Source organism: Carica papaya, chromosome 5 (assembly GCF_054855325.1).
Source record: "Carica papaya isolate Zhongbai chromosome 5, ASM5485532v1, whole genome shotgun sequence".
NCBI lineage: Eukaryota > Viridiplantae > Streptophyta > Magnoliopsida > Brassicales > Caricaceae > Carica > Carica papaya.
Window position 1 is genome coordinate 9,383,491 of NC_142313.1, and position 13,981 is coordinate 9,397,471.

Here is a 13,981-nt window from a genome sequence, read left to right on the forward strand (position 1 = left end):
ATTCTTAACAGCAGAGATTGGTTTTGGAAGGTCGAATTTCTGATATTTGTGGTTTGAAATTTACTGTTCATGACTTTTCTACAACAATAACCAATTTGACTTTCTCTTACAATCAAACAGTTATTTTTGGTTCGATTAGACTTAAACTTAGTGAACACGTTTGAGGTAGATTGTTCTTTGATCAGGATGGTGGAGATCAGATTTGAACAACCAGAGTTCATCCGTTTTACATGAACAATAGCTATTTTGGTGGTATTTCTCCATTCCATTATTTATTTCTTGTCGTTTTGTTGATTTATTGTTGAGACTTTACTTGAAAATTATTGCAGTAGGTTATAGTTGCCATAAACATTAAATTTTTTTATAGTAGAGCTCTTTTACTTGAACCAAGAGAGGTCCCATAATTTTTTTCCTTCATATTAAAGGGGTTTTCTACATTAAAAATTCTTGTCTTTTTATGATTATTTTTATGCATCTTAGGATATATTTTATACTATTCATTTGCTGAATTTTACTTAGTTGTTATTCCTCATATATTCATTTAAGTAGGGAAATATTTTATTTTAGTATTGATTTTAGGCCAATTTATATTGGTTCCTTCTCATCATCTCTTTTTGCACATAGTTCAAGATAAATTTCATTAGGTCTTCATTTTGTTTCTTGTTGGCTTTAGATATTTTAATTTGAGTTGAAAGACCTAGTTAAGAATTCAATTAACTCAATTTAGCTTTAAATTCTAAATGAAGATTTAGAGTAATCTTTTTGAGAGAGAGATATTACAAGTGTTGGTCATAGATTTAAGATTTCACAAAAAACTTTTGGCCTCGTGATGGATGCTAAAGTATTTTGGATGACTTTCGTACGAGCAATATATTATGTCATCTATAAAGTAGACGGTATAATATAAACAAAAAGTTTAGAATTTTTATAGGATAATAACTCTAAGTTCAAGTTAGTATGGTGAAGTATAAGCAAGTTAAGCATGAACAAAGGTGTGTATTCTTAATTAATGTCATACTTGGTGGTGCAAGTAAGTACTTATATTATAGGTAATATTCACATTCTATTAACCAACTTGTTGACTATTATTTTAGGAAGAACGAAGGGTTGTAACTGGTTTGTTAAATAGTGTTAATTTAACATGTTAACAAACAAATCATCTCCTTAGACGTTGCACCTTGTGAATTAGAGTTACACTAGGTAGTCACCCTACCTTTTCGATAACAATATCATTTATGTTATATATATCTATTTTAATTGATAAAGGGTCTATATGCTTCGATATATCTCTGTTTGTAACAATGGAGAAACAATTTGTCTCTCTTCTTCTTGAGTAAGGCTAGCTTGTTGGACTTAAAAGTTATAATTTTATTTGTAAGTATACCCATATGGTAGCCTAATGCCTTGATTTGATGACTTGCATGAAGGTTCATTAATGTCAGGTATAGTCGGGTATGTGCAAAGTTTATTAATGTTCAAATTTAATTATATTTAGATGATACTCTATTAATGTCTAATAGTGACAGCTATTTTTGTTTGAATTGATAAGATCGTATGGTTGTATATTTGAGCAAATTTTCTATCTTGCGCCTAATTTATTATATATAGTAATAAATGAAAAATAAAAAGAAAAAAATTAAAAAATATATTATTAAATATAAAAATATAAAAATATATATAATTAAATATATACACATATATAGTATATATATATATATAATTAAAGATATATATACAATTAAATATATTATATACATATATATAATTAAAATATTATATACATGTATAATATATAAGTAAAAACATAAATACATATATATATACATATCTAAATGTATTATATACAAGTAATTATATATAATTAAATATATAGATAATTAAATATATAAATATATGTATATATAAAATTGATATAATTAAATATATTATATACATGTATATATAATTAAAAATATAAATACAGAATATATATATATATATATATATATACAATATTTTGAAAAGAAGAAGAATAATATATAAAAAAGTGTCGGGTAGAAGAAATTAAAAAGAATGGCAATGTTGTAAATAATAAAAAATATTAAGGGTATAAAAGAAAAAAATTATTAAATCATCATAAAATCATAGCTTTGAAAAGCATGACTCAATCACCGAAAAATTATATTATGTGTTTGAAAATGTAAACAAATAAAAAAAAATTATGAAAAAATTATACTATCATTATTGAACCATCATCCAAATAAAAACTAAAAAGAGAGAATATCATGATAAAGTCATCAATAGTGAGTTTGAATTTATTAATTATCATCGTTTTTTATATATCTTTTTTAAAATTTATATGTACTTTTTTTTTTTTTACATTTGTAATGCATTGATAAGTTTTATTCATGTGCGTAATTCCTCTTATCGAAGTTACATTTTGAAAGAAATTTTAAATTTATAGATAAGTAATAAATGAAGTCTTGTTACTGTCTATTTAGTTTCACATGCAGGCTGAATAATTACCATACGCAAATATATGACATGTTTATTGGCTATATAACAAAAAAAGAGAGAGTGTAAAATTTTGAGAGTCTTCTTCCGGTGAGTTTAGCCTCGAATTTTTTTAAGTATTTTTCAAATTTTAACATAGTAAAATTATATTCAATACTTTTGTACAAATTTATATGAGAGATGAGCACATTGAGTGAGTATTATTAACTTTTAAGTTTATCAGTGGATTTTCTGCTTCTCTTTACTTGTGAATATAATCTTATGCTAATCCATGCACGTAAAATTTGTGTTCTTTATTTTATTTTGGTCTTCATTTTTATTTACTCAAATTAATATTTTTTTTGTTCCGTTACACATATCATTTATATATATTAGGAAAAACAAAAAAAAAAATCATGTACTTTTTCTGTTATTCCTTAGTCAGATTTTACAACTCCCAATTAAATCCATCAAGTTGAAGTTACTGGATCAAAAATTGACAAGGTACTCTGTTTTTCTTTTTTTCCTTTTTTCTGAGATAAGGTTACCACACGTTTATACAGGGAATTAATTAATTTAGGTGCAAGGATCTAGCTCCATATATATATGCAGTATGTATGTATATAAGAAACAATATATCAATGCACACGAGCAATTGTTACGTGCAATACACACACACACACACACACACACACATGTATATTGATCAGCAAAGTTACAAGAAGAAGAACTCAACTTTAACAATTTAATTTATAATTTTCTATCATATGAGGAATGGTCTTGCAAACTAATCTATCTTAAATTGATCATTGTCTGTTTTTAAGAGCTGCAGATACTCCTTATAGAGCTTCTCAAGCGAGATATGATCAGCTGTGAGTAACTGATCAGATTGGCACTCAAAATCTGAGCTGTCAACATTTAAACCATGAAAACGATAAAGATGATCATGGCATTGGACGTGATAACCGTTACTAGGACGATTGAGATTATAAGATGGGATCGCATCCACTGCAAAGTCTGTAACTAGGCCAGAGCTTTCTCTTCCATGTCTGGAAGCACTGTGTTTGGTTGTTGGTAGTGAAGAATTAGAGAAGGAAGGAGGGAGACGAATGGGTTTTGGGAGATGAACTTTAGACCTCGTTGCCTTTACTTTTGATTTTTCTTTGTTAATGCTTTGTAATTTATTATTTTCTGGTAATTTTTTGTGGGTATTTGGATCGGTTCCTTGGCATCGAAGTCTTTTGCTTAGATGAGTATTCCAGTAGTTTTTAATCTCGTTATCAGTTCGACCAGGAAGCCGGCCTGCAATGAGAGACCATCTATTGCCAAGAAGAGAATGTAATCTGATAATAAGATCATCTTCATCACTAGTGATGTTTCCTCTTTTTATATCTGGACGTAGATAGTTCATCCATCTCAATCTGCAACTTTTACCACACCGGAGCAGCCCTGCAGCCAATTCTATGTACATATAGTAAACTAAACACTAGTGGATTTTTTCTTTATCACTAATGTGATTTCTTTCTTAATTAACAAAAGAATTAATTCTATGAAACTTGTTTCCTATTTCGTTTTTTCTTTATCTCCTTCAGAAAACCGTATAAAACACAAGAGAGAAAGTGATGAATTGGGCAAACATATATGTATATAATTACCAGCTTTCTTAGGTAATGATCTCCAATGGCCTTCACCATGAGCTTGAATATACTTGATGAGCAATGTATCTTCTCTTGGTGTCCATGGACCTCTATGTAACCCTACCTTTGAACAGCAAGGAGTTCTTCCCATCTCTCTCTCTCTCTCTCTCTCTCTCTCCCTAGATCTTCTTCCGAGTAATAGAGAAAACAAGAATGAGTATGGAGAATATAAAAGAGAGAAAGAAAACGATGGAAGGAAAATTCAAATGCAGACAAGAAACTCAGGAGACCACAAAACAAATTACAGCTTCCCTTCCCCTTTTAAATATTAACCCTTACAAGGATCCAACAGGCTGCTTTTCATTTTGTCTTTTACTTACAAAACCCAATTTCTTAAACTACTGCAATTAATATTCAATGTAATTAAATTAAATATATATGTACTCCATGCAAGTGCCATACAGTTTTCTTATCAAATATAGTCATATATACTACTATATATAATTAACATACACGTTTCAGTATATTTCTTATTCATGGATATACAATATTCTGCTCGTAATCCAACCACCCTTCTTGTATCTGCCCTTCTTTCCAGCTTCATTTCCATATACCTGTGTCTACAGTATCGCCAACTCCCCTTGGATGCGTAATAAAAACTAATACGTCGTCGTTTTCTTTTTATGTATTTCCGCCACATGTATACGGCTGCGCGCGCATGGCGAGTCAACAAAATTATAAAAAAAAAGTCAATTCCACTTGATTGCAGAAATTAAGTAAGTATTATATTTATTTTTGAAAATTTGTATACGGTAAAATTTAATAATTAAGAATAGAGATTATCAATATAACATAGAATTTAGTTTCCAGTCGGAGCAGGTTCAATGATAATGTTAAGCATAAATTAATAATATATTGTCATCCACGTCTAATTGATCCTAATATTCAAAGAAAAAATTTGTCAATCTTAATACTTATGATTTGTCTTAGAGATTTATGAAGGCTTAGATTAACAATTCATATATAATAGAATTCAATTTTGTTTGGTCTAAATTTAATGGGTCAGAATCTGTCGAATAATTTCTTAATTTATAAAAAATATTGTCATCCAATATAATTAATTATACGTAGATATAAATTTAGTGACATCGTCTTCTTTGTGTAAATTATTAATTTTGACGAATATGAAATCAATAGAAATTAAAAATGTTATAATCAAAATTTAATAAGATTAACTACATCTTGTGTTGCGCTGTGAAATCGTATTAACAATATGATATTATCAAAATTTACCAACTTAACAATTTAGACTATTCGATATGTAAATTTTTTATAGTTTTCATCAATATCAAATAAATACCATCACTTCAGTTATTATTACTGATTTTTAATCTTAGTAAAGTGAAAATCCTTATTCTTCATTTCTGTAGATTGAGCTTATGATACAAGAAGGGGATACTACTAATTTTTAGTTTAATAGTGTATGTTCCACTTGAACTTTTACTTTTCCTCTGCTAGAGTGTATCCAACCTACTGGTTGGTTTGTATATTATGATTATGATTATATATATATATATATATAACTTTGTGAAATATAAAAGATATATTTAAGTTATTATAAGTGACGACTTCTTATCATAAAGATATCAATATCCCTATTACTAACAGAGTGATATAGTAATTAATAATATAGTTGCATCATATTTAAAAATTATAAATTTAAATTTTATAAAAAAAAATACAATATTTATTATTTTATAAGTGCATTATAAATTAACAATTATGATTTAGTAATATTTGATTCAAATATTATTAATAATTTAATTAATTAATATATTAATAATAAAATTACGATAACTAAATTATAATGCTGCATATAAATGAAAAAAAAAATATTTTATGTTAGATAAATTAAATCAATTAGGGTATACACAATAAATTAAAAAACTTCTTGAACCAAATTTTGAGATCAATGGACCCAAACATTCCTTTACTCTCAAAAGCTACAGTTTTGATACACCAAACAAAAAATATATATATTATTTTACAACTAGACCTTTCACAAATGCTCAAACTTAATGTCGACAAAAGAAGGAAACATTAACAAGAACATATTAGTATTATTTTATATTTTTACTAATACCCAAATTACAATCTACAAATTGAATTCAGTCGTTTCAACTACTAAAAATATATACTCATTGCACAAAATAATTTCTCAAAACTGAGAGAAGAAAACAACCTCCACATATAAAAGAAACATTTGATTGCACTTCAATTTTAACCGCGCATTCGCATGGATTGCTTCATTTCGCAATGATAGTATAAACACCAATCAATTCAAAGTAATGACACTTGCCATAAGTAAACATTAGTCCAGTACAATATCTGCACTCCCTTGAACTTGGATACTGAAACCAAGTTGTTAAAGTTCCCTGGGGCAATCAAAAAAATAAGCTTGCAAACACAGATTCCTGACATGATACCAGGAGTTGCCCTACCAGCATTACAAGCAGGGACTCTACTCTAGTCTCAGCCAAGTAATCCTACCAAGGCAAAGGCTCAGCGCGGCTTGAAAATTGAAATCGAAACAGAGCACAACAACAGAAAGGAGACTTTAACAATTCAATTAAGAATTAGTCCTTCCCACTAGAGTACACAAGCAGCCTGTTATTACTCTGACAGCATGATCCACATTCGCTATGCAAACAGACAAGCCAATTATTCAACCACCCCTCAAATAATGAAAAGGAGAAAATCCCCACCAATTCTTCATGGCTATCTCGCCGCCTCAAGCTATGATTTTCACCTTTTTTTCATTTCTGTAAAGGAAAAAATGATTCTACAAAAGACCCCACAACACACCTCAATGATACACCAGTAACTTCCAATAAACCTTCTTGACATGACTCCTCTATGTCGTTAGGGCATTTAGGTGGGGCAATTTGTAAATGAACAAATTAAAGAATGACATATTTGCACCATAAACTAATGCGCAGGTAACATCCTACCGCCCATTCTTTCGTACTCCGAAGATTTGCTTGCGTTGCAACATACTTTTAAAGTCTAGGTCTGCCAAAAAACCAAGATTTCTGTAATATCATTTCCAATATTCTCCATGTACAAATTAACAAGGGAGCAACTGACGCTGTATGTTCAGTCGATATCCATAATTATACACCTGGAAAACAGTCAGCCCCTTTGACCCCATACTTGGATTAGAATGGCGCCTGCAGCATGATGGCATACCATATTCTGCCTGAATCAATGGAAAAACCACTCACATCATCTCTAAAAATTCTTTGAGTCTTTGCAGCTAAAGTCGAACTGGAAATCCATAATTCTGGAATGATCTGATATGCCCATCCCAACCACCAGTTACAATCACGAGGCCCCATGCATGAGGAGAGCTAAGCATGCCTTGGCACGATGTCTTCAGAAACTTGTACTGGGATTTACACATTGCAGGCAATACATGCAGTGAGTGAGGACAAGGAAGCTTCTCCTCTGGCCAGGTTGCAGAACCTTTCGGCAAAGTTTCTGACAGAAGCCCATGGCTCAGTGAGAAATTATCAGGAGAAGAAAATGGCAAGTTTTGTTCAGAACTCTCGCCACACTCAAATTGCTGTGCTCCTCTTTCCTCACTGCATCTCCATAAGTTCACAGATTGTTTAGAAATTTGGGATGTTGCTGCTATACTTGACAAGGTAGAGTTCCCACATGTTGTCCTGCTCCAAGGTATCGCAACTGATACATTGTTTGAAAAGAAGTGTTCACAAGACCAAATGTTCTTCACCTTGTGAACAGGTCCATCCTGGTTAACATAGTTCCACATATAGACATTAGAATCCTCACTTGCAGAAACAACATGCATCCCATCAGAGGTAAAAGATGCAGAAATCTGGCTTCCTGTGTTGCGAACACCTGCAGATTAAAACAAAAGAATTGGAGGATTTACTGATGTGCAGCTTCAACTTTTAAAATTGACTCTATGGCAACCTGTTCACTAGCAAATTCCTCTATAAACCTAAAATCCTGCTGCGCCGGAACATTTGTGGTTGAGATGAAAACAGAAAACAAAATACTAAAAACTCAACAGAAAACTACTGAAAGAAAAAAGAAATCAAGTCAATTAGCCATCTACCTCGAAATTTGCAGATCACATCAACACCACTAAAGATCTTAACTTGTGAATCAGCAGAAGAGACCATTAATTTGCTTGGATCAGTTGGAGAAAACTGCAGGACAGAAACACACCGGGTACCAGTTTCACTACATGGATAAATTCTGAGAACATAGAGAAGAAAGGGATAAGAACTAAAAGGCAGATGGTGAACCTGAAAGCCAGTTATCCTCTTGGACTGAGCCTTCTTACCCTGCAGGCATAATTGAGTGTACAGCTGCAGGCGATTATCTGATCCATGCAAAACAGACCAATTAGTTCACCTAAGCAATATTCCTGCATCATAACATGCAAGCACCAAAAAAAAAAATCAACTTCGCAGAGTGCATCTGTTTTTGAAATTTAGCAAACATCAATGAAGTCATACAACTTCCAAAGTTTTAGTACCATAAATTGCTGAAGGATAATCCAGACCATTATTTTTTGAAGTGGAAAAAATAGCTCATTCAGTCCTATTAATATTTAGAAACATGGGATAGAGTGATCGCTAGAAGGTCAGACAAACAAATTTCAGAAAGGAAATTCTAATTCTTTATTCTTTTAATTAGAATGGCATCACAAGGATGATCTGCAGGGCATGTTCTTCAAAGACATGTTGATAATAAAGTGAGTAAACCTAAGCTTCTGGAATTGAAACACAATTCCCCTCAAAATTAGTTGCAGATATATTTTGGAAATAATGTGGCATCTCCAATACAAGAGAAGTACTCAATAAGAAAAACAGCAACAGTAAAGCAACAGTGGACTTCATAATTATATCCAGCTAGAATTACCACTACCAGCAGCTTTGCATAATCAATTCTTCGGTACATCTACGTTAGCTAAAAATACTTAGGAATAAGACAAGCTCCAATCTTAAGCCTTTTGAGGGTATAGTATGAAAAATGATGAAATACCAAAACCAAAAAATATTTAAAATGGCTCAAACAAATCCGGCTATTTAATAAGTAAAAATTAAGCAATAGTGACAAACTAAAAGCAACAACTGCCACAGCCTTAAGTTGAACCAAAGGCCAGTATCATGGCAAAAGCAGGTTTGGCTAATGGGCATCTTGAACTTTCCCTGAGAAAAATTTAACCAAGTAAAACTGATTTTTGTAAAAATTTCATGAAAAATAGCATATACCTGATGCATCATAGAAGCGACAATTGCCAGCTATGGAACCTACAATTATACCCTGCACAACAAAAAAATTATAAATGAGAAACTCCTTTACAGTTAGTATTCTGAAGTAACAATACAAAAAACTTTACACTACCTTTCCATCAGGGCGATAACACACAGCTGTAACTATTTCATTTATATCAGTCCAATCAACAACTTGACAACCAGAAATTGCCCAGATGCGAACCTTTCCGTCTATAGAACCACTAATGAAGGAATCATCATCCACAGGATTAAACTGAACACATGTCACTGTACCAAATAGCAGAATGAAGATAAAGCAATTAGACAAAATATGTTTCAAGCAACAATCCAATATTCATTGACAACTATACTTGCATTGCCAATAGGCAAGCAATAAAAACATACCATAGTTGCTGTGGTAAAATACTTTTAAGCATTGGTCACATCCCACTTGCCATAAGCGAACAGTTTTATCAACAGAGGATGACAGGATAAACTGCAAAGAATAATGATAATAAAAAACCCAGCCAAAATTCCAGCAACCAGAGATAATAATAGCTCAGAAACAGTTTCCTACCTTATTTTTTGACCATGAGAGATCCAATACTTCACCAGAATGACCACTGAACTCATGTATCGGTCTCTCCATTATACTGAAAACTTTCTGGGGGAAAATGACACAACTTGAATCTGGTATTGTCCTCGCACTATTAGATTTTCCTTTTTTATTAATTTTGTCTCTATGAAGGGGGACTATTTTAGAGAGATTATTTACTGTGAAGTACATAAATGAAGAATCCATGTCATGAATGTCAAACACTTCTGATCTCTCTGTTTCTACTACCTGCCATACACGCACAATAGCATCCTCCCCAGCACTTGAAAGGTACTGACCATCAGCACTGAATTTCATTGTTAAAATTGAACCCTCGTGAGCCTTTATATCTTGTCTAATGTAAAGAGCTGAGAATTCCTTGGAGCGCTTTTTGTAAGAGCGAACCCTAACTGCTTGTTTCTTTGGGCTCGTACCTGCCAAGGAATCATTAGATATAACAGTACCAGATTCCAATTGCCTATCAACAATGCAAGCTACAGCTCCTAGTCTCCTCAACCATCCTTTCTTCACCCGCCTTCTTGAATCATGTAAACTGCCAGCCTCTTTGACATCTTTCCGCATGGCTTGTTGAACTAAAGGAGATAGCCCAAGACTTCTTTCAAATTCATCGACAGTGAGCAATCGGTTTGAACCCACTTCACGCAGTCTACCGAACATGCCATCTTGCCCAAGTTCATCGACAATAAACTCTGTTCCATCATCCAAATTCCTAATTCTACATAGAAAATTCTCCTCCAATGCCCCATCTAGCGATTCCCCAGCATCGTTTGACAAGCATGATATTGAAGACTGGCTAGAAGAAAACCTATCATCAAAAGTTGATGATCTCAAGACTGCCCCACTATGATCTATCATTCTATCCGTCTCCACTTCAACTTCACCACAAGAAATTTTAGCAGAATCTTCACTCTCTGATTGATCTACACTTAACCCCATCCACTTTAGAAACTTATTCCGCCGCTCATAAATGCTAATTGGATTTTTAATCCATACTTCATATCCAAAATTAGGCCGATAAGAATTAACAACGCGGTAATCAAAGTCAGAATTGTCGGGGCAATCAGATCCCGAATCTGATACCGAGGAAACATCCTCACGGGTGTCAAAAAATTGATCATCTTCCTCGCTCAAGCTCCCCATCATTGACTAGACACTTCAACCCATGAGAACCTACCCCCTAAGGACAATTTTCATCCATCAAAAACCCTAGGCAACATCCTAAAATTCCCTACAGAAAGAAAACATGAGCAGACTATTAAACTCCATAAGAAAAATCAGGGAAGCCTATTATGAGTACCTAAAAACTTCAAACTTCACACAGAGAAGACAGATCCCAATTTAGGCACAACCTAAATTTGAGAAGGGATAAAATGTTTTGAGCAAAACTGAAAACTGGAAAACGACTCTATGTACACAGATCAGTACATAGTGCTTGAGACGATATACAAACAGGAAAAAAAACTAAATGAGAAAGCAAAAGAGAAATGAAGAATATAAGGGAATCATGGGATGTAAGCAAAACGGGGTTTCCAATTGCTAAATTAATAACATAGTAAAAAGAAATAAAGAGAAACAAACAAAAAAGTGATTTAGTGGGTAGGGCTTGGGCACCTGGGGTTTTCTATGAGAAGTCCGTCAAATCCAAGACACCAGCAATTCATCATCATCCATGGGGATTTCCAGCCCTTTCTCTCTCTACTCAATCAAAGTGACTCTGCTTCTCTCTCCCTCTCGCGAAAGAAGAGTAAACTTAAAAAAATGGAGAAAAAAACAAAGAAACAAAAACTGAAAAGGAGTAAAAGAAATTCTCGAGTCCAGTGAAAATAGGTGGCCCGAGAAACGAGGATTTGGGAGAGACGAGTGTGTTTTTGTGCCCGTACTGGTCTGTTCTCCTCGTCGTCGCCCCAGTTTCTTCCTCCTTTATCCTTTAGCTTTTACAGAGTTTTATTTACTGTTTTAGCCCTAACAAAGTAAGCATCAAGGGGGAGATTATATTAACTGTTAATTGTTTTCCGTGCGATTTTGGTCCAAATCCGCACGTGCCATATTTGCAAATCGTTACAGTCCCTAATCATCACTGTTTTCTTATGACGTTTATAACAAAATCTTTGATATTACCATTCTAACCTCAGGAAATTCTGGATCATATTTATATCTTTTGTAATTAAAATAATTATGAATTTTTAAATTCAGCGACCTTTCAACTGTTCTTGATAACAATTATTCTTCTTTGGTTAAACAAGGAAAATTTTTAATTTTAGTTCCACAACTAAAACATTATTTATTTTGAATATAACAAACAAGAATATTAGCATTATTTCTTAAAAACACCAAATAATATGAATCATGTCTAAATATTTAATACAAATATATCAAACTCATAAATAAAAGTACGCCAAGAGTATTTTTTTTTTTTTTTAGAGTGAAAGAAATAAAATAAAAAAATATTCAGTAATGAATTTGTTTAACGAGATGTTTTAAGAGGCTCAATGAAAATAAAATTAGGGTGTAATATCTCTTGAGTTTGATATTCAAGATTTATAAAGTTATTCAAAATTAGTTTTAGTGGTTATGACGTCTATTAAAACTAGTGATATTTTAGAGTTGACTCATCATCTGTCAAAAATTTTCTAGAATCAATTTTTATGAGTTTAAGGATTGCGAAGTCCATCAAAGTCAGTCCTTACCTTGGGAATGGTCTTTTTTTCCCAAGTTATCTACATGGGGTTGATTTATTTTTAAGAGTTATATAATATATGATGAGTTGATCTCATAGTTTCTAAGACCTCTCAAGATTACTACTCATTAAGTTTTTAACAATTAGTCCTTTAAGTGTTAAAGATTCTTTAGTAATTATGAGATTTCTTCAAGTCAATCTACTATACTTGCGTGCAATATGGTAAGTGTAGGAAACTTTAAATTTTTTTTTTTAATTCAGCTAATTAAATCACATGTTTTATCAAATTAAAATTTAAAATAAATCTCAGTTTGTAATAATTATTGTTAACAAATTCATTCTTATCACGCAATGCTTATTTAATATAATTAAATTGACTTTAAAAGACAAACTCTTACTGTCACTAAAGGTTCTTCAAAGTCTTCATTCGACCTTGAACTTGTTCTTGATCTGCACTAATCTACATTACGAGGTGTGAATTGGGGTGAGTTTCACGGACTCAATAAGAAAAAGAGGCAATGCTCACAGCAAAGATATACATAGATTCAATCACCAAATCTTCTAAATCAATTTATTCAGTAAATATTCAAAATTCTTTATTTCAATATTATAACTCAGGGCATAAACAGTACCATAAATAGTATAATTCAATATTCAGTATCACAATTTAAGCAATAAGTAGTTCAGTAAATATTAGTTTAGTATTTAAGTATCGTAAACTTCACTCATGACTTTCTGTTCTTTCCTATCAGTTTATATCTTATTAAAAATAATTTCATCACGCGATACCATTTTTGTCAGCATCAACGAAGGCAATAAGGATCTCCTCTACCACGTGAATACATTACAATTCAGTTAACAGTTCACAATTTACAGAAAATATACAGTTCACAATTCTTATCGCTTCGACACGTCTGACAGAAACCGTATCCACTGGTAGGGTTCACCACAGTCACACGTCGAAAGTTTACATACATTCCCACCCCTCGATGATACCAGTTAAGCAGATTTTTTCCTCTTTTAAAGATTCTTATGTTATTATTTTACTAATCAGGATCATCACTAGATGACTTATTCAGACCATGCACCTACTTATATATCATATATATTATACCTCAACATAGCTACACATTAAGCACAATATATACATTTTATACGCACAGTTATTGACTTAAATAAGTATATATAGACACGCAACACATACAACATGAATATACTTGTATAATTACATAAGGCATATATGTATTCTATAAGCAGACACATACAA

The 13,981-nt window shown here is 32.0% G+C and overlaps 1 protein-coding gene and 1 pseudogene across 2 annotated transcripts; both read right to left on the bottom strand.

Annotated features, from left to right (window-relative positions):
* Positions 1 to 3,235: 3,235 nt before the first annotated feature.
* On the bottom strand, positions 3,236 to 4,346 carry LOC110811011 (transcription repressor MYB6-like; annotated as a pseudogene).
* A 2,102-nt stretch (positions 4,347 to 6,448) lies between these two features.
* On the bottom strand, positions 6,449 to 12,001 carry LOC110810997 (uncharacterized). Of its 2 annotated transcripts, XM_022037347.2 has the most exons (8): positions 11,649 to 12,000; positions 9,999 to 11,265; positions 9,827 to 9,917; positions 9,552 to 9,709; positions 9,419 to 9,470; positions 8,447 to 8,523; positions 8,254 to 8,347; positions 6,449 to 8,033 (listed from the first exon to the last, which is right to left on the bottom strand). In XM_022037347.2, exons 2-8 carry the CDS (start codon positions 11,178 to 11,180, stop codon positions 7,426 to 7,428), a joined length of 2,262 nt encoding a protein of 753 aa, XP_021893039.1. In that variant the 5' UTR covers positions 11,181 to 11,265; positions 11,649 to 12,000; the 3' UTR covers positions 6,449 to 7,425. The 2 variants fall into 2 exon arrangements, with proteins under 2 accessions (XP_021893039.1, XP_088077325.1); XM_088221199.1 differs by having other exon boundaries at positions 8,254 to 8,523; positions 11,649 to 12,001.
* Positions 12,002 to 13,981: the final 1,980 nt, after the last annotated feature.